This window comes from Mastomys coucha, unplaced genomic scaffold (assembly GCF_008632895.1).
Source record: "Mastomys coucha isolate ucsf_1 unplaced genomic scaffold, UCSF_Mcou_1 pScaffold9, whole genome shotgun sequence".
Classification (NCBI taxonomy): domain Eukaryota; kingdom Metazoa; phylum Chordata; class Mammalia; order Rodentia; family Muridae; genus Mastomys; species Mastomys coucha.
In genome coordinates this window covers 23,819,174-23,844,274 of record NW_022196915.1, presented here as the reverse complement: position 1 = coordinate 23,844,274, position 25,101 = coordinate 23,819,174, and the positions used below count along the sequence as shown (strand labels likewise).

Sequence of the window (25,101 nt, the reverse complement as noted above, 5' to 3'; positions counted from 1 at the left end):
AACAATAACTAAGATACATGGTCCAAATTCTAAAATGTTTTGAGCACAACACTCCCAAATATGGCAATGAGACATAAGGCTATAAGAATCCTTTAAACAGGAATTAAACAAAAAAAGTGAAGGAGATCAACATAGATACCATGACATTACATATGCAGACTCTTCTGGACTTACAATGAGATTACAGCCCCAATAAAATCATCATGTGTTGACAAATATACTAAAAATTCTAAGCTAAAGCTGTGTTTAATACTCTTTACTTAAACAAACACAGCAACCAAACAAACTTAGCAACACAGAATACTGTGATCTCAGCTGTTTCTCTTGCAGTCATGGACTGGAATCCCAGCACTTCTGGGGAGAATCACAGTTTATATCACTAGGAGAAAAAAAATCCAACAGTCAAATTCAGTTTTGTCTCTACTAGATGTGTATTGCTTTTGTACAAATCTAATGCAGAAAACTGTTAACTACAACCATAAGCCTATGACCATGTGTAATGTGAATTTTTGGGACTTTCCAGAGGGTAACTCAAGAGTCTTTAAAAATACCCTATTTCAAGAAGTCTTATCTAGACCACATTCTTCCTCCTCAAATTTCTAAGTCCGTACAGGCAGCTGGACACAGCTCATTAACATGCTCCTGACTTACTCCTAGGCTTTCTCTGTTTCCATTGCCCTTCTTTCTTTCTGTCTTTCTCTCCCAAGCCATTCCCAAGGTCATTACATCTTCTCTCACATTTATGCTAGCCCTAGGCCCCTTTGTGATGATTGCGTCCTCCTCACCTCACATACCAACTTTTCTTACCCCTACAGATGGAATCAAAAAGAGGCCAATAGCAGCAAGATTTCCCCTCTGTCTAGATGCTTGCTTTAAAAAAAGGTACTATCAAACATTTCTCATTAATAAATTTTTACTATATCATGTGTGTGTTGTTATATATGCATATGCTAAGTATATGTATACAACTATTGACTTTTAAGAAGTAACAATCGTCTTGTGGTTATATTATTTTAAACATCTTCTGTGAAACAGTAAAGTATTCCAGGTAATCTAGTGAAAAGCTTTGAATTAGCTTTAAAATACAATCTATCTACCTACCAATCAATCATGTGTGTGTGTATATATACATATATATATATATATATACACACATATACATATATATGTGTGTGTGTGTGTGTATATACTATCTACCTACAATCAATCATGTTTATATATATGTGTGTGTATGTATATATATATACACATATATATGTGTATATATATACATGTACATGTATATATATACACACACATATACACTTACACACAATATGTATGTAAAGGATCAGACAAAATTAGACCAGCAATGTTAAAATTTATTGAAATTATCAGAAGGGGAGAATGTGAATTTTTCTACTTTTGGTACAATAATGTCTTAACTAGGTTTCCATTGCTATACTGAACACCATGACTAAAAAGGAAATTGGGCATGAAAGGATTTATTTGGCATATACTTCTATATCACAATACATTGTTGAAGGAAGTCAGGACAGGAACTCCAGGAACCTGGAGCCAGGAGCTGATGCAGAGACCATGGAGGAGTGCTGTAAAATGACTTACTCAACTTGCTTTCTTATACAACCCAGGACCTCCAGCTCAGGGATGGCACGACCCTCAATGTCCAGGGCCACACCCCATCAATTACTAATTTAAAAAATGTCCTACACCCTCAGCCCTGTGAAGGTTCTGTGCCCCAGTGTAGGGGAATGCCAGGGCCAGAAAGTGGGAGAGGGCGGGGTGGCAGGCATGGGGAGGGGGGAGGAAACAGGGGTTTGTTTTTGTTTGTTTTTTTGTTTTTTGGAGGGGAAACTGGGAATGGAGAAATTCGCATATAAATAAATAAATAAATAAAATGTCCTACAGCCCCAATCTTATAAAGGCATTTTTGATTGAAGTTTCCCCCTATTATATGACATTGGCTTGTGTCAACTTGACATAAAACTATCTAGCACAAACAGGGAATTTCCATTTTAAAAGGTTTAATTCTTTTTCCTTGAAGAAAAATATAAGAACCTAAAGAAATGAAGGGTGATTAACTTCAATATGAGTGTTGCCATCAATTTTTAAAATGTTATTTCAACTGCCATTGATTCTCAATGCATCTGTATTAGCACAATGTGTGTAGTAAGGTCAGTCACTGGCTCATTTGTAAAACAACAGGATCCATCCTCTGTAGACCAGTGCCATGCCACTGGCTAGGAAAGTGATGGGCAAATCATCAACCTTTCTGCGATCAAGTTTCTTTACCTACAATAAGGAATATCCTGCTTCCCTTTACAGGATAATGCATGTGAGATGTTCTGTGTAAGCCCTATAGGACTATGTATATATAAGAGTAATATTTATTAATAAATAAAAGTATCACTTTAATAAGTCAGAGCTCCATTGACTTTAGCTTTATGAAGATAAATACTGTGTCCCCTTTCTTATTTCTGAACTCTCTTCATCAAGTACCTTAATTAGAACACAGTGGCTGCTCAAGAAATACTTGTTTGATAAATGGATGGAGCCAAGTTGTGCTGTCATAGAAAGTTGGATTCAGGGATGGGAGGTCTATTCATTTCCATGCCATGGTGGGTTGTTAACTGATGCCCTCCTTTTCTATCTCCTCATCCTCCTCCATGACTCTGTGACTCTCACCATCCTCATAGACAGCTGAAGGATCTTTGAAAGAGCTATCCTTGCACTGTGGTACTGCTTGTGGGCATCTTAGGGTTTTCCTGTGAAGAGGGTAACAGCGAAAACACCACTCACTGCAGTTGTATGGGCCCTGGGATACCCAGACATAAGCACCCACAGGCAGTGCCAGGAGCACAGCGCACAAGACCACAGTGACATGCAAGAGGTGCTCACGACCCTCTAGTCCACCACTGTCTTTGCCTGTCACAAAGACCACACACTGGCCCTGGCCTGGAGGCTGGTTCCTCAGGCTGAGACATGCTTTATATTTTGTAACTGGGAGAAGGTCATCCACAGCATATGTGTTGATTCCAGGGCCTATGTGGACCACCTTCTTCCTGAGAGCTTCATCAGATGTAATATAGAGGGTGAACCATTGTTCCTCGGGGAGGTTGGTCACTGTGAGCCATTCCAACAAGATGCCATGCACTGTCTGCTTGACCACTCGTAGGTCAATATAGGTGCTGATCTCTGAAGAGGTGGAAAGGAAATGCAATTCAGGCATGGCCTGTGCAGGCTGGACATAGAGTAAGATGACAAGGGAGCTTCTGCCGATGGAGTTGAAGGCCATGCAAGTATAATTACCGCTGTCTACCAGTTGAGCTGCTGGGATAACAAGCTGGGACAGAATGATACCTTCTGCAACTGGTGAGGCCAACACTGAGTGAAAAAAAAGAACAAAAGCAGGTGTGCATTTCTGTGATAGACAGCTGGAAAGTTCTAGGTCGAGTTCTAGGTCTTATGTTTAAAGGATGGTTATTGTTTCCAACCGACCCCATGAGCTGCAGTGCACCTCAGAGCCGAGGTGGCGCCGGCTTTGCCCCCTCGATCTCGGGTCTGGCGCCCCCAGTGTCGGCTCCCGCTGCTCACTAGCACGGCCAGGGAGAGCAAAGCCAGCCCCGCGGAGACAGTAGGGTAACCCGGGGGGCTGGAGTCACCACAGCGGGGACTGGCAGCAGAGCTGAGCTGACAGAGCAGCAAAGGCCAGCTTTGGTGGCAGCGAGAGGCGAGGCGCGGTTCCCCCTTAGCGGGCAATGTCTAACGGGGTTTACGCCCTACTGGACGGGGCCAACAGAGAAGTGAAGCACTCATTGAGCAGGTCAGTTTTATGGCAGCGTGACACAGCTAGAGTCATAGGAGAGAAGGGAGCCTCAATTAAGAATATATTTTCATAAGATCGGACTGTAGGCAAGCCTATATAGCACATTAGTGATTGATGAGGAGTGGGGCCACCGCTAGGGTGGTTGTCCTGGTTTCTTTAAGGAAGCAGACTCAACAAACTCTGTGGACCAAGCCAGTAAGCTGCATTCCTCCATCCATCAGCTTCTACCTTGAGGTTCCTATACTGATTCTGTTCAATGATAAACATTACATTGATGATGAAGCATAAGCCAAATAAACCCTTTCCTCCTCAAGCTATTTGATCATAGTGTTTTATCACAGCAATAGCAGCACTGGGTAAGATATCATACACATAAAATACATAAATAAAACGTTTTTGAAAATAGTGATGATAGAGCATTGCTGGACTGCCCTCCGCTTCTCTACCTCCCTTCTTCCCCCCCTCCTCCTCTTTTTTCTCCTCCTCGTCTTCTTCTTGTATTTTTGAAGGCAGCCCTAGCTGTTCTGTATTTCACTCTGTAGAGCAGGCTAGCCTCAAACTCAGAGATCTGCCTGCCTCTGCCTCTGCCTCCCAAGTGCTGGGATTAAAGGCATTTGCCACCACTCCCCACCTAATTTCTTCATTTTAAAAGAAAACTAGAATGATGAATCCTCTCTCTCTCTCTCTCTCTCTCTCTCTCTCTCTCTCTCTCTCTCTCTCTCTCTGTTAGCATTTAGCACCTTGCTAATACAGCAAAATTAAAAAATGAGAAAAGTTAAAACTTCAGTCAGTTGTGTATTTTTTTAAACCTCCTAGAGGCTCATCATCATGTATGAAAATTGGATTGGTTGAATCCCTCAAATATTATTCTATTTCAGCTTTTTTAGACAGAAGAAGAGTTAAGACACTACAAATGTCATTCCAGCTCCAACATGCTCCTGGAAACCCTTGCATGGCTTTGGGAAATGCTAAGGCCTACTCCAAGAAAGGAGGTGCCAGTTCTGAGTCCCTGGAAGTCATTAATCTCTCTAGGCCCTATAATTTTGAGCTAACATTGTCTGGTTAACATGATATAGGAAGCAAATATTCAGTTACTATGCCGGACTTGCTATCCTTATCTAATGGGGGTCACTCAAGGGCAAGACAACAGAAATGCATATGTAACAATACATATTGTTGATCCTGCACTCACTGAGTTCAAATCTCTGGAGCAGGGCCTTATAAACCATATTTCAATAAGCACTCCATGTAATTCTGGTGAGACAAGTCTAGGAGATAAATAACACTTGCTACAATAAGCAAGAAATTTTAGGATTCTAAAATATTAGTATTGTGCTTTTCATCCAGAAAGTCCTCAAACAATATATTTGCTTGTTTGTAAATCTATTAATATTTATATACTATAGGAGATCATCAGATCCGATCTATTTACTTATATATGAGAACTGTATGTGCCCACTTTAAACAGTACTGATAGTGGAATGCTACCTTGGACTCTTTTCTGTTCTAAGGAATTAACACATACACACACACACACACACATACATACACACACACACACACACACACACACACACACACACACATATATATATATATATATATATATATATGGCATATATATATGCCAGTCTTACCTGCACCCATCCTTTATGACAGGCACAGTTTATACCTCTGAATTGAGACAGAGTCCTAACAGACCTCTACACTGCACCCATATATACAGAAAGTACAAGTGGCTTACCATCAAATTCTCTCCACGTGCTCAGGGGATACTTCCATGCAATGGTTGGTGAGGGACTGGCTTGTGCCAAACATTGCAGGGTCACCTTCTTTCCTACCTGAATAGTGACATTGACACTAGGGGTTGAAATAGTTGGCTTCATACAAACTCCGAGCTCAGTCTCATGTAAAAGCTGCCCTGCCTTAGAGACGGGACCCTGGCATATCAGGTAAGAATTCACCAGGATGAAAGGGGGACTAATAGACTTGATAAACTGAGCAAACCCTCTTAAACGGCAGTCACATAGCCAAGGGTTATTGTGCAGTGACAATACCATGTTGGAGAGACTCTCAACTCCACAACCAAGCTGCTGCCGTTTCTGATAGGCTGGCCAGTTCAAGAAGACACCCTTGGATACAACTGTCAGTCTATTGGAGGATATGTCAAGGTATGTCAGGTTGGCTAGGAACTGAAGAGCCAGTTCTGGGAGAGCATCTATCCTGTTGTGTTTGAGATCCAAAACCAGCAGGAGAGGGGTGGCGCGGAACGCTGTCCACGGTACTGAACGGAGTTTGTTCCCCTCCAGTCTCAGCTCTCTCAGCTCCGGCAAATACTCCAGGGCGCCTAGGTGGATCACAGTGACGTTGTTAAAGTTGAGCCAAAGGTATTCCAAAGTGCTCATGTTGGTGAAAAACCCCTGGGGAAGTTCAAATAAGGGTGAGTTTTCAATTCTCACTTGCTTGAGTTCTTCGGGAAAATTATTTGGAATCTTTCCCGAAGACATAGACATGCACTGAAGGCTCCTGTATAAGAAAGCAGAAAAACTTTAATAAGCATCAAGGAACCTGTAAGTGATATTTGGTGGATCCTGTCATTAGACATGGAGAATAAATGAAAAATAATGAACTTAAGAGAGATTGCTTTTTGTAGAAATGTTCTGCTCAATGAACTCCAGAACCAACTAAAATGAATTCCATGGAGATTTAGCTGATTTCCCACAAACTCTAAGCATGTGTCGCTACATATCGTTTTTAAAGAAAATCTCCTTCACCCCCACATCACCCTCTGGAATCCTGTTAGCACAGCACACCTGCCAAAACTCTCCTCTGAACAGGTACACTCTGGCAAACAGAACAGCTGCGCTTCATGTATAACCCAAGAGGCCAGAACTTGCAAGAAACAGTAAAAAACAAAAGCCATATTTATCTGTAGGCAATACTTTGTGTGGTTTGGGTAGGTATGATCTCAGCTTCTGAGTAACAAATCCTATTATTGGTAATCCATAAAGATGTAGGTCAGCACAGCAGCACTAAAGCCCTGAATGCCCCGAGGTCTGTTATAGCCCAGCTCCCCGGCTCAGGAAAAACCCTGTGTCTCTTAACAAAAGTGAGAAAGCTGTGGTCCTTAAGATTGGAAAGACAAACATACATTAGACATCAAGCTCTATTTTGCATCTACCTTCTCTCAGCTTCTTACAAAGAAGCCAGGAAAACAATCAGGTGTCTCAGTCCTGAGTACCATAGCTCAGGATTTGGCCAGAATGCACCTAATACTTCACAACTCACAAAGGAATCTTCAAAACCCAATTTCCAATTATTTTCTTGAAGTGGAAGCAGACGATGAGCAATCCTGTGATTGTTTTCCTTGCTTGCTGTCTGCCAGCACCATGAGTATTGGATTTAGTCATATTTCTACTGCATTAAGACAGATGCTTCTACAATTCATATCACTAGAATTGGAACACATCAGAATGTCCTTCCAATAAGGAAGCTTAAAAACATAAGGACAAAGCTTTAGAGTCTGGGGCAAGAAGCTTAACGGCATGTCTTTTCCTTGACTTTTCTAAAACACTGCATCACACCATAAAGAGCAAATGTAAATGTCATCGATGACAAGATGCTTTTCCATCACTCTTCACACATCCACTGTTTGTTGTTTGTTCACTGTAAGTCATGTTTGCTAGGCACAGCAGTGGTAAGATAATAAACACCATAGATATCTCCTCATTTAGTCTCCCCTGTGCTTCTGCTTCTGGGTCTGGCTGTTTGGGGGAATATCTTCTAACCTGTGAGCCTCTGTGTCTCTTCAGCAGAATGATAATTATCAACAAATGCCTCACAGTTTGTACAGAAGATGTTTAGATTAATTAAAACACAGTGCCCAGGACAGACATAATTCATCCCCTCTAAGTGACAGAGTCTAGACGAACAGAAGTATTTCCTTTCTTATTAACTGAGGGCACATCAAGAAAATGCCAAAATTCTATGAATTCTTGTAAGATTCATGGTATATATTATACCCCACAAAAGGCTTCAGTGAAAAAAAAAATCCGCTTAGTAGCCAACCAGCAAGGCGGAAATGGGTCACCAGCTAAGCTGCTTACATCTCAGGCTTCCCACTCATACCAGATGCATTTTCTGGCATTCCTAAACAATCTAACTCAACATTTGGATAGATCTTTGCAGTTACTTTCAAGGTAAAAAAAAAACAACAATTCAAACAAGGAGTGTGCTGTGGCATGCACAAAGTCTGTGTGAGATGGGGAGATGTGCGGCTCTCATTATCTTTCAAACGATGAGGAGGTAACACTGAGCTGCAAGGAGAGCCTGCACAAAGCAACATCCTTCCCAAAGCAGCACACACGCTGGGATGGCCTGGGGGAGACATCAGTTTCTGGCCAGTTTGTCCAAAAAGAATCAGCCCTGAGAAAAGTTTGCTCCAAAACCCTTTGCCAAGTTTCTCACAACTTAGGCTTACTTCATGGGACCCTGCAATTTAATGGATGGCTATCTAAAAGCACAAGTAGATTCCTTTTTTTTTTTCTCTTACATCTAAATATGAAAGCCCAGAATTAAAAATCTCCCTTCAGTATCCTACAGTATCTTCTCTATCTACTCCATGTCCCACTTAGTATGAATTCAGACCTACTCACTTTTCTAGATATTGTCTTAGAGCTTGTCTGTATCTAGATAGATATACATATTATGGATATAAGTATAGATTCACTCAATAAGTTTGATTCCTCTAGAGAACCCTGATTCATATACTTACTTGGTTAGTGTTGTTGTTTAGCTTAAATAACTTGTTACCAAATGTAATCATAAAAGTCATGAGACTCAGCTGGGCAGTGGTGGCACATGCCTTTAATCCCAGTACTTGGGAGGCAGAGGCAGACGAATTTCTGAGTTCGAGGCTAGCGTGGTCTACAGAGTGAGTTCCAGGACAGCCAGGGATATCCAGAGAAACCCTGTCTTGAAAAAACAAAAAAACAAAACAAAAACAAAACAAAACAAAAAAAAGTCATGAGACTCAGACATCAAAAGAGAGATAGGATCTGAGAATATTTCTTCTTTAACTTCCCTCCTGAAGGAGGCTTTTAGGAATTTGAACTATGGCATTCTCTAAAGGCACAATTATTGGAGAAGAATTACTGTGTGGTTATGGCATAAATATAAATTACTGCTGGAGACAGTTCCTGTTTTATCTGAATACACTCTCAATAAAAGAATATCCCATCCAGTTGAAAAGTGCCACTTACTCCCCCAAATAAGTCAATTTGAGACAGCTTACAGCAGACAGAGAACCGGGTGTGCTACTAGGTAGCAGACAGCACCGTCCCTTTTCTCTAGGTAGAGCCTTTTCCCTTTCTGTCTTTTGCCAACAATCTCTGAGATGATCCCATGACCACTCATGCTGTAGTATGTCAGTGAAAGAAATGCTGACCATATTTCAAAGCCCCTTGAAATATTCAAGCTATATGACCCCATTTTTACCACTGAGATGTTAGAAGTCATGAAAAACCCCTCCATGCTTCTCTAGTTGTGTTTTGTTTTTCCTTGTTGAGGCTACTGTTGATATTCCAGATGGTGGAGTTTCTCGTAGACTAAGTCTTTGAGGACCTGAAGCAGAGACCTCTCTCCATCATTCCTCCATCATTCCACTCTCAGTCAATGAGCAGACTGCTTGAGCAAGAATGACTCATGATGTGTGAAGCCACTGAAATGTGAAAGCAGCTGTCATAGCATAAGCCGGATAGGCCCTACCTACAATGCCATTGCAAGTAAACAAAATATAGTGCCTGGGAATTGGTGACTACCTTCAGTAGATTCAGTTCTGTTCCTCTGAACAAGCTCATTTGGTTCCTTGATTAAGAGCCTAGTATGAAAGCTTACATCCTCTTTCCAGCACAAAACATGGTTTTGTTTGTTTGATTGTATCCTGCAATGGGGAAAGACAACTAAAAATAAGTGAGTTTGGGCATACCATCTATGTAGGCAGGAGGAATACAATCATGCTGTAGTCTGAAAAATGGAGATATGATGAAGATGCCATGAAACCATGTAAACTGATTGATACTGATTTGCAACTCCTAAACTAGCCACCCAGGGGCAGTGTACCACAGGATCATCATAGCCCTAGTGGCAGCTGTAAAGAAAGATCAGGAATTCTTTTTCTAGGGTATTCAAAGAACGTGCAGTTTTCAGGGATGAGCTACACTAAAAGATTAGTATGTAAACCAGACACCTTTTATTTATTCATTTGTCAGAGGAGTTTGTTTTAGTAACATAAATACCCACGAGAACACTCTAGAATGACTCTTCCCTACAAGAGAAAATTCAGGGAAGACAGAACACAGGAAGGAAAGTTGATACATTGACATTTTGGAGGCAGTGATCATCCATACCCTGAAAGCAGCCCTCCTAGACTTCTGGAAAATTTGATACCATCCCTATTTTTTCTTTCTCCTCTCCTTTCTCCTCCTCTGTCTCTCAGTCAATATTGTGTATATTATTTTTATTTATTTTTTTGCTTTCAAGTTCCTAGTTTTTCTTTCACAAAGTGCAATAAAGCTAATTGGACATTGCTTCCAGTTTGTTATCTGTTTTTGTAAACATTTTATTGGATCACATACATGCCCATTAACTCACCTGTAGTCTATATTGTTTTTTTCCCACTCCATTAGCAATGATAGAGCTTGTAATATTAATTGTGTAGTTTGGTTTACAAAAAAAAAAAATCATGTTCATCCCCAATGAAGAGAAGGCCATTACTGTCCAACCAAGTGGCTTTTCTTGCTAATGGTTATGACCCACAAGTTATAATCAAACACAACCTTCATGGAGGTGACAAAAAAATATCAAGTTGGTGACTTGATGTTCATGTACACATGTGTTCTTGTGGTTCTGATTCCAGGTTTCAGTGGCTGCCAAAAATTCATTTTTCATAGTAAGCCTTCTGTGGACTACACTTCAAAAATTCAATAATGAATAAAAACATAGCATCCAAAAGGTTGTTAAAGACATGGATTCTAAAAGACAATCCATTTCTCCCTTCTATACATATACTTGGTTCTTAGTTTCCTCGTCTGTAAACTCAAAAATCCCAACTTCCAGAATGGGCTGTTAGGGGCATGTTGTAAGGTCTTTTGGAAATAAGAAGGGGATTTATATCTAGTCAATATTCACATAATATCAATTATTTTCTATAGTACTAGTTAAATAATTTCCTTGGATCACTTCTGACTGTGAAATTCCACAATCATTACCAAAGGACTTGCTATCCATCTTCTCAGTAGACAAGTAATAAACGGAGTTTTCAGTAGGAACATTTACTCCTGTGCACAAACATCTCAGCAGTCACTGCCTTAGGTAAAACCCAGCAAGAATTCTCCTCCTAGTAGCCTGCTGGGCAGCCAGAACGGCTCCTAGACACTCTCCAAAACCAACCAAATTTCAGAAAACCTTGCAAAGGCTCCTCCAAGGGGATGGGCTGGGTGAGAGGCAAGACTGATTGCGATGGTGCCCTCAGTTGTGGAAGCCTCTTAGCTCTCTCCAGTCTGGCATAGTGAGAACAAAAGAGCAGTCATCTTTAGAATTTATTGCAAATAAATTCTCCAAGAATTTCTCCAAGATTATCTCCAAGAACCCTAAATGATAAATGTTAAAATTCAATGAGGGGGCACAAGTGGATGAAGTGTGTGTGTGTTCAAAAATACATGGCTAATGTATAAAGAAACTGTGTGTATGTGTGCATAAACTGGTATAGATGCAAGCATGGTATAATAGTATAGAGGGTGGTAAGGACTTTTCAGTCCAACTGTCCAACTGCTTGGTCCAAAGATAGGCTGCCACTGTCCATTGGCAGTACTGTAGCGGGCCATGTAGTAAATTTGTCTTGAAAAATGTGCTGTCTCTCAGCATCATCTTCAGAGGATTAGTGTCTCTGCTTGCCTTGTTAATGTTGCCTTTGGCCATGAGACTGTCTTTGGCAGATACAATATGGACATGAGCAGCAGTAACATGCCAGTCTCACATGAAGACATTCAGAGGCATTGCACAATTTTGCTCTTCTCTCTTATGTTATCTGAGAAAAGTCTGCCCCAGGTAGCCATTGTTGCTCTCCACCTCTGAGCCCCAATGGAACACATGTAGCAGAGCCATGCCAGTCAACCTACAGACACATAGTGTAAAAATACCTAAATGCTGCCCACCAGAGAGTTTTTGCTTTTATTTGTTAGACAGCAGAAACTGACTGATACAGGCAAAGTACTTAACACCTGTTTCTTCTCCAGGAATATAGAGAGAAAAATGATGCTTGCTACGAATGGTTATTATGAACGTTAAGTGAGTAGATACCTATGAAGTCCTTTGGATCCCTGCCGGCACACAGTAAGTGTTTAAAACACTGTGTTAACTATTGTTGATGTAAATGTGTAAGTACCCAAGTACCCAAACAATCAGGGTGGCTGAGCACACTGTCAGGTGTAAAAGTACATGTAAGAGACTGAAGAGGGAGGGCAGGTGTGAATGGTAACTCAGACTCAGCAGAAGTACTCATTGATGCGTCTGCCGCCCCTGACACCCAAGACCTGGGAGTCCAGGCTGGAACGTGCTGAGAGAAGCCTATCTGCCTCGCTGAGGCTGCTCCTGGACAACTCCTCTGAGCCATCCTCACTGTGGCCCAGTCTTTCCAAATTAACATAGGCCCCAGATGCCTCTGCAGAGCCCCCGGCGCGGCACTTGTGGCAACGTCTTCGGAGAGCCCCGCAGCAAACCAGCAGAGTGGGAGGCAGTGCGATGATGGCGGCCACACTGATTACCACCATGTTGATGAGTCGCTGGGTGCCCTCCGCATCCACCACCTCATCAGTAGAGAAGATGACACACTGTTCCTTTGTAGGCACCAGGCCCCGCACACAGACACATGCCACATACTTGGTCTTTGGAGCAAGTCCCTCGATAGTGACACTAGTCTTCCCAGGTTCCACCGTCACCCTTTGCATGTCTCGCTGCCCAAAAACTGCATAAAGGACACTAAAGGCGGTTGTGTTCCCAGCTTGAGGGGCCTTCCACACCAAAGACACACTGTGGTAAGTATCTCCTACCACTTTGAGAGACTTGACCATCTGTGCCTCCTGGGGTTCTGATGGATCTCTGGAGAACTCTCCTGGGACATCCATCTGAAAGTTCTGGAGAGCCAGCTCCTCCTTTATGTTGGGCATCGAGGGCTTGGTAGCCAGGGCTACATGCTTGGGCATATGAGGAACATGCCTGGCCACCAGCTTGTTGTTGTAGGCAGCGGCTTCTGCTCCCTCCCCTGTCCTTGCCCACAGGACCCCTGGAATCCCACTATACTCTGTAGAAGTCTGTGGCTCGGTGACAATCAAGGAGATAAGAGTTTCAGAAGCTCCCAGGAAGTTCTTGGCTTGGCAGATGTAGTCCCCAGAGTCAAAGAGAGACACAACAGGCAAATCCAGCAAAGTCCAACTTGAGCCATCACTGGAGACTTCCTGGCGGACTAGGGAGACAAAAGGAGAAGTAAATGTGTTATCTTCATAGCCTCTCTTTCAAGGCCAAGATCAGAGTACCTGGTCTATACACACTGTAGTGAATACCAGTCATCCCAAGAAAATACTGGCATTCGCTCTAATGTCAAGTGCTTCGAAGCCTACCTCACTCAAGAATAAACTGCCTAAGAATACACTGCCTTCTAAGTCTGAGGTGCCCAGAGTTTATCCTTCAGGTCCTAGAGATTTGCAAAGGTGTCCCTTCAGGCTGCAGTGGGGGTAGGTAGGTTCAGGGATGAGCATGAAGCAGAGGATAATCTGCAAGTGCTGTACCCACCCTTGCATACCCCAGCAGACATGTCTAATCAGCACCTTCACCTTTGTGTTTTCACACAGTGGAGCTTTTTGCATTGCTTTGCAAAGGAGTCTGAACCCCTTATTCTAAGGCAACAGTAGTCAGTCTTGTTGAGGGAGCCAGAAGAAAGCTGGGTATAATGTGAGATTTGCCAGTTAGATGCTTAGAAGTTATTTCTCCTCAACTTAACATCTGCCTGTATATGACTGTGATTCTTGTCCCTGCTGCCACCATAACAGATGATACCTCTCTGCCCACACAACTCAGCCAAAATAGACACTTCACACACACACACACTATGAAGCCAGAGCCAGGCTGACTGGAATCCCAGCTTCTTCATATGTGAGCTGTGCAATATGGGGTGAGCATTTACCTCTTGGCACTTTTTTTTTTCCGTAAACAAAGATAACCCGATTGCCCTTTACAGTTTTGTTTTGTTTTGGCTAAGAGTTAAGGTGGTTCCAAGAGAAAGTCCCACGTAGTTCAGTCTACTAACTCCTAATGTAACAAAGACTGACCTTGAACTTCTAAACTTCCTGCCTCCCAAATGCTAGAGTTATAGCATTAGACCACCACGCCCAGCCTTACCTGCTTTCAATGACATAATGAACATAATTTACTTAACGTAAGGTTGGACCCATATGAAGATCATATGGGAATCTCATCATTAATTATTCTGGGTTATTATTTTAAAAAGAAAAACTTGATAAAATATTAAAGAAACTAGGAGTTATTCTCTCCCTAAAAGTCAACTTTGTATTGCTCCCAACATGGGCCCTGAGTTTCTGATAATAATGTGGCGAATGAGCTATAACAGGATGGATTGAGAGCCATTGTTATAATGGATGTCCAGCATATGAGCACATTCTATCCAATTAATTACATTCATACAGATGAGAGCCCAGCCTGGATTACACCAGTCCCTGCTAATACTGTCCACTCTCCATTTGGGAAGCTGACCCAGCTGTATCAATTCAGCACTCAACACAGAAGTCTTATTGCTCACACACCTGTGCCATTGAGTGGTCGCCCATTGGCCCTCCTCCAGCTCATCTCAGGTCCTGGGATCCCAGTTGCTCCACAACGTAGCAATACAGTGCTACCCAAAGGAGATATGATGCTGGTCACCCCTGGACGGAGCTCTGGGCTCTGACACTTTCTTAGCTCCAGCTGGCTGAAGGCCACTCCAGCCAGACCGCGTGGGCTGGCACACCTCAGTCTAGCCTCGATGAAGATCAAGTTTAAAGCCCAGCCATCTAGAAGATGAACCAGGTCATAGAGCCGACAGTCACACACCCAGGGGTTGTCCTGAAGGCCTGGAGAAGTGAGAATAAGCAAGAGGTTAACCCTAGATCTTCAGAACCAGCTCCATTTCTCCTCTGGGAAGATGAAGCAGTTTTTCCACCCAGAGTCAGCAGAGCTGACCTCCAATCCCAGTTCCTTCCTTTGCCAGATATATGACCTGAGACTAGTTTTTTATTCTCAGTGATGGTATTGGTTTCCCTCACAGTTCCTTTTTTCACTTATTTAAAGTATTCACAGTATCAAGGATAAGAAGTCACTCAAAGATACTCACTGGCTTGGTGACTAAAGGCATCTGGATGAGCCCGAGGACCAGAGTTTGGATTTCCTAATACACATAAAAGTCAGGCAGGCATGGTAGAAAGCTGCATTCCTATCACTATGAAGGCAAAGACAGGAAATTGCTAGGGCAAGCTATAGTTAGGCTAGCTGAATCAGTGAGCTTTGCGTTCAGTGGGAGACCCTGCCTTATTAATCAAAATGGATATTATGGAAGACAATTGACATCAACTTCAGGCTTCTATACACATACATGTGTACCTACACACACATATGCCCATACACATGTAAGCATACAAACACACATACCACATACACACAAATATGCAAAATAACCTTATTTAGTGACAATACGAATGAGTGGTCTCACATAACAAGGGGTGAAGATTGAAAATTATACCAGCCTTTTTAGAAGCAATCAAATTGATCTCAAAAGTTTAACGTATGTACTGCTTTATCTGGTAAATTCACTTCTCACCTTCTGTCCTTCAGACATATTTGTACACATATACTAAGAATTCATGGCTGACAGAGAGGTCAAGGACACCACAGAAAACAAACAAACAAACAAAAAACTCCAGAGACTAAACTAACCTGGCCCCATAGGGGCTCACAGAGACTGAACCTCCAACCAGGGAGCCTGCATGGGACTGACCTAGGCCCTCTGCACATATGTTACAGTTGTGTAGTTTGCTGTTCTTGTGGGACTCCTAACAATGGGAGCAGCTGTCTCTGTTGCCTGTCCTTAGAGCCTTCCTCCTACTGGGTTGGCTTGTCTAGCCTTAATAGAAGAGGAGGTGCCTAGTCTTACGGCAACTTCACATGCCATGGCTGGTTGACATCCATGGGATGCCTGCACTTTTCTGAAGAGAAATGGAAGAAGAGTGGATGGGGGGGGGGTGTGGAAGGTGGAGGGAGGGAGAGAAGAGGGGAACTGTGATCAGGATGTAAAAACTTAACTAATTAATTAAAATAAAAAGAATACATGGCTGAGAATAGTTTTTTTGTGGCGCCAAAGGTGTTACTGAGTCAGAGGGAATAATTTAAAGGCCCTGGGGTAGATGGCTGCTTTACTGTGAAATATTTAATACAGGAACTTGTCTCATTTGCAGCTACTTAGAAAGATCTCTGAGATGTATTGTTTGGATGGGAAAGTTGGTGCCAATTAATACATACAATGTGATTTTAAAAAATTTAACACCCAGGGCTGGAGATGGCTCTCTCTCTCTGGTTAAGAGCACTTGCTGCTCTTCCAGAGAATCCGCCACATGGAGGCCCATAGCCACCTATAACTCCAGGTACAGGGGACACAACATATGGTGATGTCATCAGACATATATGGTGCGCAAACACATGAAATACAGTAACACCACACAGCTTTTCTTTGTGTGTGCATGTATACATTTGTATACACATCTAAACCTGCTGTAAAAGATAAGGAACTTGTAAGTAAATGTGATAATTAGGAGCTGCCCTTGAGAGAAGTAGAAGAGATTAGGGTAGGAAAAGGGACAAAGGAATCATTAACCTCTTTGTTTTGTTTCTAATGGCTTTTCCAGTCTTTTCCAGGACACTGTGCCTCTCAGCCCCATGAGTAAGCAGGTGCCCTGGGCAGCAAAGGCTTGCCTGTTTATTTGGCAAAACTTTTGGTTTTTCAGAGCAAGGAGGGATAGAAGAGAAAAAGAGTCTGGTTGATATATTTTACGAACTCATTCCATCCTGAGCTGGGAAACTGAGTTTAACAGGGCCCCACACTGGCTGTGTGACTGGGGACCTCTTGAGCCTCGGTTTTCTTGTTTCTAATGCTGGAATATGTACTGGCTCGGTTTTTCTTGATCTATTAAACCTATGATGAATGCCAGCATGTTTCCAACTTCCCTCAGGTGTAGAAGGTGAACGTGATGCCATTCAGACTCAAAGAGCTTGGATACTTGCCCAAGACCCCAGAATGCACTTGAATGGCTCCAGGTGAAGGATGCTACGTTGGTTACCTAAGACTAGCCTGGCATGATGGCCGGAAAGGAAGGGCCCAGTCTTCAGGTGAGCCCACGTGTCCAGTAGCTCCTCAGGAAGCCTCATCAGCTGGTTATTGGAGAGGTCCAGGAAAGTTAGGTTCTCCAGGAAGTGTGCAGCCTCAGGTGGCAAGGTGGAGAGGCGATTGGCCTGCAGGTCCAGCAGCTGCAGCTGTGGAGTGTCCCTCAGCGCAGTCCAGGGGAAAGTGACCAGGCGGTTCCCAGGCAGCCTCAGCTCTCGCAGGCGTCGCAGGCCTCTGAGCATGAGGGCACTAAGCTCACTCAGAGCATTGTAAGGCAGCCACAGCTGCTCCAGGCGGCTGAGAGGTCTGAAGGTCTCTCCTGGCACCCTGCGGATGGCGGTTCTCTCTAAGCGCAACTTGCAGGTGTCCGGAGGAATCGAAGCTGGGGGCAGTGTCAAGTCAGGGTCGCTGCACACCACCGTCCTGGTCACAGAAATGGGGAAGATTTGAGCAAAGATCCTTCCCTTATGAGTTCCCAGGCCTGCCTGTTAACACAGACACGAACTGCAGTGTCTCCTAGATGATGCTCACATAAACTTTTCTGAGCTCCGGAGCTGGGAGAGAGAGAGCACCCCAGAACAATCAAAGTCACAGTGCCTGTCCATTGCTGTTGATAATCTAACCAAGAAAGAGAGACCCTAATGCAGAGTAGGATGCTAGCAAGGAAGAAGGTTTGATACAGGTAAAGGAAGGAAACTGATAGGGAAATTGTTCCTAATCAGGAGGAGGGGGTGGTCAAGGGAGGATTTAAAGGGTTGTAAGAGGCTGAAAACAAAACAAAAACAAAAACAAACAAACAAAAAACCAAACTGGGCACTAAGAGAAAGAAGACATCTATTTAGATGCAGATATTGCTCCTGTCAGCCACCTCCTGACACACATCTGCAACTGTAATTCTAGAGGAGCACATACTATGTTCAGGATTTGAATGTGAACCAGAAAGGGTCCTAAGACAGCTCTCTGCAAGGTTAGAGCTGAGTCTGCAGAAGGCATCTTATATACACAAAAGGAACTTTAATCTCACTGTACAGTCCATGCCTGTGGCGACTAGAGACCTTGGGCTTGCCAGAAGCCTCTCGTGGCCTCACTGCCCTCAAAGGATACTGATTGATTTTCGTTTCCCACTCATGGCAGAATTTCCAGAGTCTAAAAATTAGGTCCATGGATTCTGGCACTGGTTCCATCACCAATAGTAGTGACTTCAAGGCATTTGCTCTCTAAGGATAGTGTTACCTTTGTGACCAGGGTGACAAAAATCAATCCCACCATATTGTCCCTAATCATCAGTCATTTTTCAGGCTGATTAAGTACCAGCCTGCCTTACTTAATGGAAAATTTGCTTTCCGTATGAGTTAAATCATCAAACACATCAAAGATGGAATGCTTTCTTTTCTGGGGTTCTGCTTCCTTTACAGCTACCATCATCCCCAATCAACCCAGCACTGCCAGGATCATATGAAAAGGGTAGTTCCAATAACATCATTTCCATGATCAGAAATCATCTTCGGTTCTCCAGGATTCACGTAAGACGAAGAAGAAAGGATGACGGATTCCAGAAGGTTGGAAAGTAGGAAAAGCCCTGACTGAAATCCTTGTGCAAGTTAGAAAAATAAGTTTCCCGATGACTAAGCCAAAGAAGTTTTTTAAAGGAGCCTTAAAGTTCACTGGCAGGAGGAAGAAAATGAGGTACATGAGAAAAGCAGCGTCCACCATCCAGAGTGCTTTTGGCTTCAAAAGTCGGTGAAGAGGAGAAGAAAGGGGGGGTGGGGAACCAAGGACTGGACTGAGGACGGGGGGAACTTAAGGTGGGGGAAGTCCATAGAGTCTGGGAGCAGGTATCCCACCATGAGTGAGGAGGCAAATATCACCTGAAAGTGACCGTGTGCCTTGTAGTGGTCAGGAATGAACATGGGAGATGCCTGAGAAAGAAGGAGCTGGGAGATACAAAGATAAAAATGGAAGAAAAAAAAAAAAAGCACATGGAGACAAAAAGGAGTCAAGGCAGAAACTTCTCGACCTTGAAGGAGAAATATGAAGGAAGGCTCAGGAAGACCATCTGGAACCTGGCTGGTGCATGTCCCATGCCATTCTGGGCAGTGTAAACGCCCCATGTACTAAGGATGACCCAGAACGAAATGCTTTCTCTCCATCTCAGGTTTCAAGGGTCCCAAATCCAGTATATCAAGTGGGAGCAGGAGACTTGTAAGTGGACAGTTGCTGGGCATCCAACCCCTCCCAACCCTGCCTGATGGACCTAAGAAGGCTTGGTGACCCACCCCCACATTCGTTAGTGTCATACCTGGCCTTGCTGCCATCACTCAGGATGTGTAGACTGCAGCTGCATTGAGAAGGACAGAAGCTCCAGGCCTGGTGAGGTCCCCCAAGTGCAAGGAGCCAGAGCATGCCCAGCGCCACCCACATGACTTCTGGCTCCTCTTGGGCCCAGGCAGGGGCCTGTCCCAGGAGTGCTCTGTCCTGCTTGTCCAGCAAGTCCAACGGCTACCCACTTGCTCATTACTCAGCAACCCCCATCCAAGGCCATGGGATAAACACAGGCTGGGGATTAGGGAGGGAGCCCTAGCACTCAGCAGCTTATTGCTGCCTGAATCACCCAGTCTTGAGGGGAGGGAGAGAATCCCTCTATAGCAACAACCCCAGGCCAGAAGAAGCTGGGGCATAGTAAGATAAGGCAGATGGGCAGCTGCCCAGAAGCAAGTGACTAGTGACTGGCTGAATGAGCTATCTGCTTGCAAAGATCCCCGTTTTATCCAGGCTAGGGATAATAAATCTGTGTGCTTTGGGTGCTAGGTTCAGGGAAAAAATGGAAATAGAACCGTGACCTCTAAATAAGGGTCTCTAAAAATTCTCTTCTATGATAGGCTCTAAAAAAGAAGAGTGACATGAAGCAAGACCCTCTGAAGTTGGTGGAGGCATTAGAAAGAGTCCGTGCTTCAGAGCCTGACACCTGTCTTCAGATCATCAGTCACAAAAGGAAATAAGGCTTTTCTACCTGGAATACTGGTGAAAATTAGCCCAGGCTTGCCCATCCTTGACTGTCATGGGGACAGAACCTTTCTGAAAACTGTCAATTTCTGATACTTACAGGCACTTGTTTACAGAGGAGCTGGGAAGATTTTCACATTGCAGGATGACATTAGAGATGTCTATATATGCTCATATATAGAGATGTTCATATATATATGAACATAGGCATACATCTGCCTTCCCTCAATGCCCTATGAGCACCCAGTTGCAGAACCCTAGGATGTCAGTGGGTAAACTTTTGAGGCATTACCACTCACACTGAAAACAAAATGAATTACTACAAGAAAAGAAAGGTCTTCCCTCCTCAAGCATCATACACCAGGGAGGGTCCTAGTCCTGGATCTTGCAGCGGTTTTGGAGATTTTGTTTTCTCTTCTCCAACCCCATCCTGCAAAAACCTTCTCAAGATGACAGGCAGGACTGAATACTAGACTTGCTGGCTTCATTTTCTGTCTCAGAGTACTTGGTCCCCTGAATTCCAGTAGGTTCCACAGTCTGACATGCTCAGGAGTCTGGTCAAGCAGAGACTGTGTAGGCTCAGCCAGGGAAGATGCCTGGGGACTGTGTTGAATAGTTTATGTAAAGTTCACACAAACTGAAGTCTGAGGGGAGGAAACCCCAACTGAGAAAGTGCCTCTATAAAACTGGGCTGTACACAAGCCTGTATGGCATTTTAAAATTAGTGACTGATGGAGGAGGGTCCAGCCCATTGTGGAAGGTGCCATCCCTGAGGTGGTAGTTCTGGAATCTATAAGAAAGCAGGCTGAGAAAGCCATATGGGGCAAGCCAGTAAGCAGCACCCTTCCATGGCCTCTGCATCAGCTCCTGCCTCTAGGTTCCTGCCCCGTTTAAGTTTCCCTCCTGACTTCCTTTGATGATGAATAGTAGTGTTGAAGTGTAAGCCAAATGAACCCTTTCCTCCCCAAGTTGCTTTGGTCACAGTTGTTGCAGTCCTAATAACTCTCAGACAGAGAGACCCAGGGCATACACATGCAGTGCCTAGCTCAATGCCAAGCCTGTCTGGACAATATCAGCTTCTGAAAGATGATGCCTCTCGTATCTTCTCTTCATATCCTGCCAATAGCATTTTCTCAGTGCTAGGATAGTACCTGTGACTTTCCTCTCTAAATCCAAGTCTTCCCAACTGCTGCTACCTCCAGGCTGCCCTGTCCTTTTGTTTGGAATGCCTCCACTTTGACTTTATTTAGCTGAACTTATATATTATTCCTAACCTTGGTCTTCTCTTCTTTCCTGATGTCTTTGGTGATCTTATGGGCATAGGAAATACAGCTGCAGATGTTAACCAGCAGGTTAGAAATCAGAAAAGAGTAGGGAAAGTCCTGGAGGTTATAGCTGGAACTTTGGATTCTAGGAATCATTAAGTTCAGACTTAAGTAGGTATTGAGAAGAGGGGAGATTTGTGACCTGGACACCATCAGAATAGAAGAAATTGCTCTTCTAGAGGGAATCAGAGGTTGTCGTGGTGGTTTGTGTGCTTGGCCCAGGGATTGGCACTGTTAGGAGGTGTGGCCTTGTTGGAGGAAGTATGTCAGTGTAGTGGTAAGCTTTGAGACTCTCCTCATAGCCATGTGGGAGACAGTCTTCTCCTGTCTGCCTTCAGAACTAGATAGAGAGCTCTCAGCAACTCCAGCGCCATACCTGCCTGGACTCTGCCATGTTCCCACCTTGATGATAATGGACTGAACCTCTGAACCTGTAAGCCAGCCCCAGTTAAATGTTGTCTTTTATAAGAGTTGCCTTGGTCACAGTGTCTGCTCACAGCAATGGAAACTCTAAAACAAGGGGCAATGGCAGGTGCCAGGACCTAGATAGCAAAAGGACTGGCACTGTTACAAGTCCACCTACCACTCACTACATGGCCTTGAACTTATTAGTAACCAACTTCTCCCCAATGTCCTCATTGGAAATAGAGATGTATTAGCATCTCATCTATGGGGTTATTTTTAGGAGTCTTTGTATGATCGTCCACTAGTGCAGTCTAATGTCTACTACTTTAGTTGAATTCCTTTGCTAATAACCCTCTAGGATTTGGTTTCTCCATCTGAAAATTAGTTGTCCCAAAGATCATTGTTTTCTGTTGTGGATTTCAGCAATGTGCCAGTATAAGAGTTGTACCAAGACCTTGTGTGTAGAAGCCGAAGTTCTTAGTGGGTCATGAGGTACTTTAAAAAAGAATGTAAGCCATTCTTTGTCCTGGAAGATATTTTATGATTGCATAGCTCAATGGCTGTATAGGAGACAGGAAGTGAAGCCCTAACATCTAAATCCATGATGGATTTCAACCAGCACTTAACTAAGAAAGGGCATGAAGCAGAAATGCCTCCGTTGAATAGAAAAACCATCCAGTGGCAGCAGTGTAGAGCAGACTCAGTACCACAAGTCCGGGCTTGGGCCCTAGTCAACGCTTGCTTTATGACAGCAGGTGACTTCACAAACCTCATCCTGCCCACCAAATGCTTGCCTGCACATGCCTATGAGCCTGTGAATGAACACACAACACATATCCACACACATGCAAATGCACACAAACACATGCACAGATGCACACATGTACAAGGCAGCTTGTCAGCAACTGTGCACATACGAGGACCTGGCTACTGTCCAATTCTCAGGGACAGCTGCAGCTCAAATCCTTTCTTCCACTTCCCTCCCTTAGTTATGCAACCCTTTCCCAATTCAGCTTTCACTCACACACCATTTGGATCTGAGACCTTAATCCTGCCTAGTGGGCTGAAATGAACGAGACAGAGCTCATTCCAGCTTCACAAAGACTGCACTATCCATCTACTGAATGGATTCTTTCTATGTGAGCCAAGAGGAAGACTTAGAAGGGTAAGAATTAAAGAAGGAATTCTTAGTCTACCATAATAATCTCCATGTGCCAGCAAGGGAGCGATCATTTAAAAGGAGGAACCTGGCTTCAGAGAGCCAGAAAAGAGCTGAGTAGCTGGCAGAGGGAGTCCAAGGATGGCAGCAACCAGGGCCCTGCCTGCTGGTTTTGGGGAACTCGAGGTACTGGCTGTAGGAACAGTCCTGCTGATGGAAGGTGAGACGTTGGGTGAAGCAAGGACCCAGTGTTTTCCACAATCCAGGCCACAGCTGTGGAGTGGGCAGAAGACTGGGTGTCATATCATTTTGGCTGCCTCTCCTCTGTGTCTGGATCCAGGTCTTCTCATGACAGCCCCCATAGAATGTAGTTTGCTGCATAGGAGTCAGGAGAGAGAAGCCAGGCAGAAAGAGGAGGGAGAGGGAGAGAGAGAGAGGAAGAGAGGGAGAGAGGGGTAGACAGGAGCTATCTGCTCAGGAGGTGACTGGGCCAAGTCTAAGCTTTTCATACCCCTCAAACAAAGAGAAAAATTTACTCTACTCCCAGAAATTTTGCTAAGAATCTCATATAAGACCAGGCCTCAGAAGTCTCTGGAGACAGACAACTCAGCCACATGCTCTCTGTGGGACTTGATCAAATCATTTCAACTCCCTGACTCTAAGAGCCTAGTCATTATAAACGAATATCTGCAGAGGCTAAGTACAATAGTTAGTATAAAATCATTGTCTAAATAGACACACATGGAATTTAAGTTCATTATCCCTCTACCACCTCTGCCTACGTCTGCCACTACTTCTACCTGGTCTATTCCTACCACCAAAGGCACTTCTCCAACAGCAGCAACTTAGGCCCAAGAGATACCTGCCTCAGGCTAGACTCACTAAAATGCTCAGTGAGTACAGAAATGGTCCTTCCTGGTGCCAGACTGACGGGGTGCAGTTTTCATGCAGACCAGGCCCAGAAGAGTAATTGGTACATTCTTTCACTTGGTGAGCACTGACAATGTGGAGGAAGCGACAACCTCTAGGACTGTCCTGAAGATCCTTGACATCTTTGAGTGGGCCTCATTTCCTGAGAACTGCTGAAACTTACCCTGATTTCTGACCCTCTAATATGCTGTGAAATTTTAATACATGTCTCTACATATGCTTCTCTCTTTCTGGAGCCTTTTTCCATGAGCTGGCCACCTCAGTTTTAAAGGAGAGCTTTTTCCCTCTCCATCACTTCCTCTCTTTCTACTAAGAGCAGGATGTTAGTGAAGCTGTAACCTAGGGCTGCAAACGAGCTAGGTAAGTTCTTTACCACTAAGTTATATCCTTAGTCCCGTTTTCACTTTTTAGTTTTGAGGTGGGTTAGGCAGGCTGACTTTAGACTTGTAATCCTCCTGCCTCTGCTTTTTGAGTAACTTGGCCAGCAGGCCCAATTCTTGCTCTTCAGTTTTGACACAAGAAGCCAAGGTTAAAGAAGTTCAAAGAACAGCAATGGAGTGGCCAGGCTGAAATTCGAGGTCTGGTCTCCTGCTAGAGAACCTCTCCTGCAGTTTCACATTGCCTGGTGTGCGTTACTCTGGGCTCTAAGTGGGATCCTCTTTTCCAGGGCCATCCCTGACATTGTCCCACAGCCCTTGAAGAAGGAGTTTTAAAATCTGAAAGACTGGAGATTGTCCCTAGCTCTGGTACTTCCTAACTGCACTTAGAGCATGTTATCTAGCATCCCTGAGTCACGGGGTGAAGACTGAATGAAAGGACCCCCTGCAACTTTGCTCTTTGGGGTGGCTCGCACCTGCTTGCACCTATCAGTGACTGGTTGTCACAGCATGAGCCTCACTGGACTGTGTATTCTTCTACACCTTCCTGTTAGATAAATAAGTCAGTAGGTGGTGAGCAGGGAGAATCACAGGTT

The 25,101-nt window shown here is 43.9% G+C and overlaps 3 protein-coding genes across 6 annotated transcripts in view; 1 reads left to right on the top strand and 2 right to left on the bottom strand.

Annotated features, from left to right (window-relative positions):
* Positions 1–2,010: 2,010 nt before the first annotated feature.
* Positions 2,011–6,788, bottom strand: Lrit2 (leucine rich repeat, Ig-like and transmembrane domains 2). Of its 2 annotated transcripts, none has more exons than XM_031362352.1 (3): positions 6,640–6,769; positions 5,571–6,352; positions 2,011–3,384 (listed from the first exon to the last, which is right to left on the bottom strand). In XM_031362352.1, exons 1-3 carry the CDS (start codon positions 6,747–6,749, stop codon positions 2,627–2,629), a joined length of 1,650 nt encoding a protein of 549 aa, XP_031218212.1. In that variant the 5' UTR covers positions 6,750–6,769; the 3' UTR covers positions 2,011–2,626. The 2 variants fall into 2 exon arrangements, with proteins under 2 accessions (XP_031218212.1, XP_031218214.1); XM_031362354.1 differs by having other exon boundaries at positions 2,014–3,384; positions 6,769–6,788.
* Positions 6,789–10,061: 3,273 nt separating this feature from the next.
* Lrit1 (leucine rich repeat, Ig-like and transmembrane domains 1) lies at positions 10,062–19,821 on the bottom strand. The gene is made up of 4 exons (XM_031362110.1): positions 19,606–19,821; positions 17,263–17,729; positions 14,701–15,006; positions 10,062–13,346 (listed from the first exon to the last, which is right to left on the bottom strand). Exons 1-4 carry the CDS (start codon positions 19,725–19,727, stop codon positions 12,370–12,372), a joined length of 1,872 nt encoding a protein of 623 aa, XP_031217970.1. The 5' UTR covers positions 19,728–19,821; the 3' UTR covers positions 10,062–12,369.
* Positions 19,822–23,065: 3,244 nt separating this feature from the next.
* Rgr (retinal G protein coupled receptor) overlaps positions 23,066–25,101 on the top strand; it is a 12,240-nt gene continuing 10,204 nt past the window's right edge. For all 3 annotated transcript variants that reach the window (XM_031361681.1, XM_031361683.1, XM_031361682.1), the window contains exon 1: positions 23,066–23,418. In XM_031361681.1, coding sequence (XP_031217541.1) covers positions 23,340–23,418 — 79 coding nt within the window. In that variant the 5' untranslated portion in view covers positions 23,066–23,339. The remainder of the gene's footprint in view (positions 23,419–25,101) is intronic.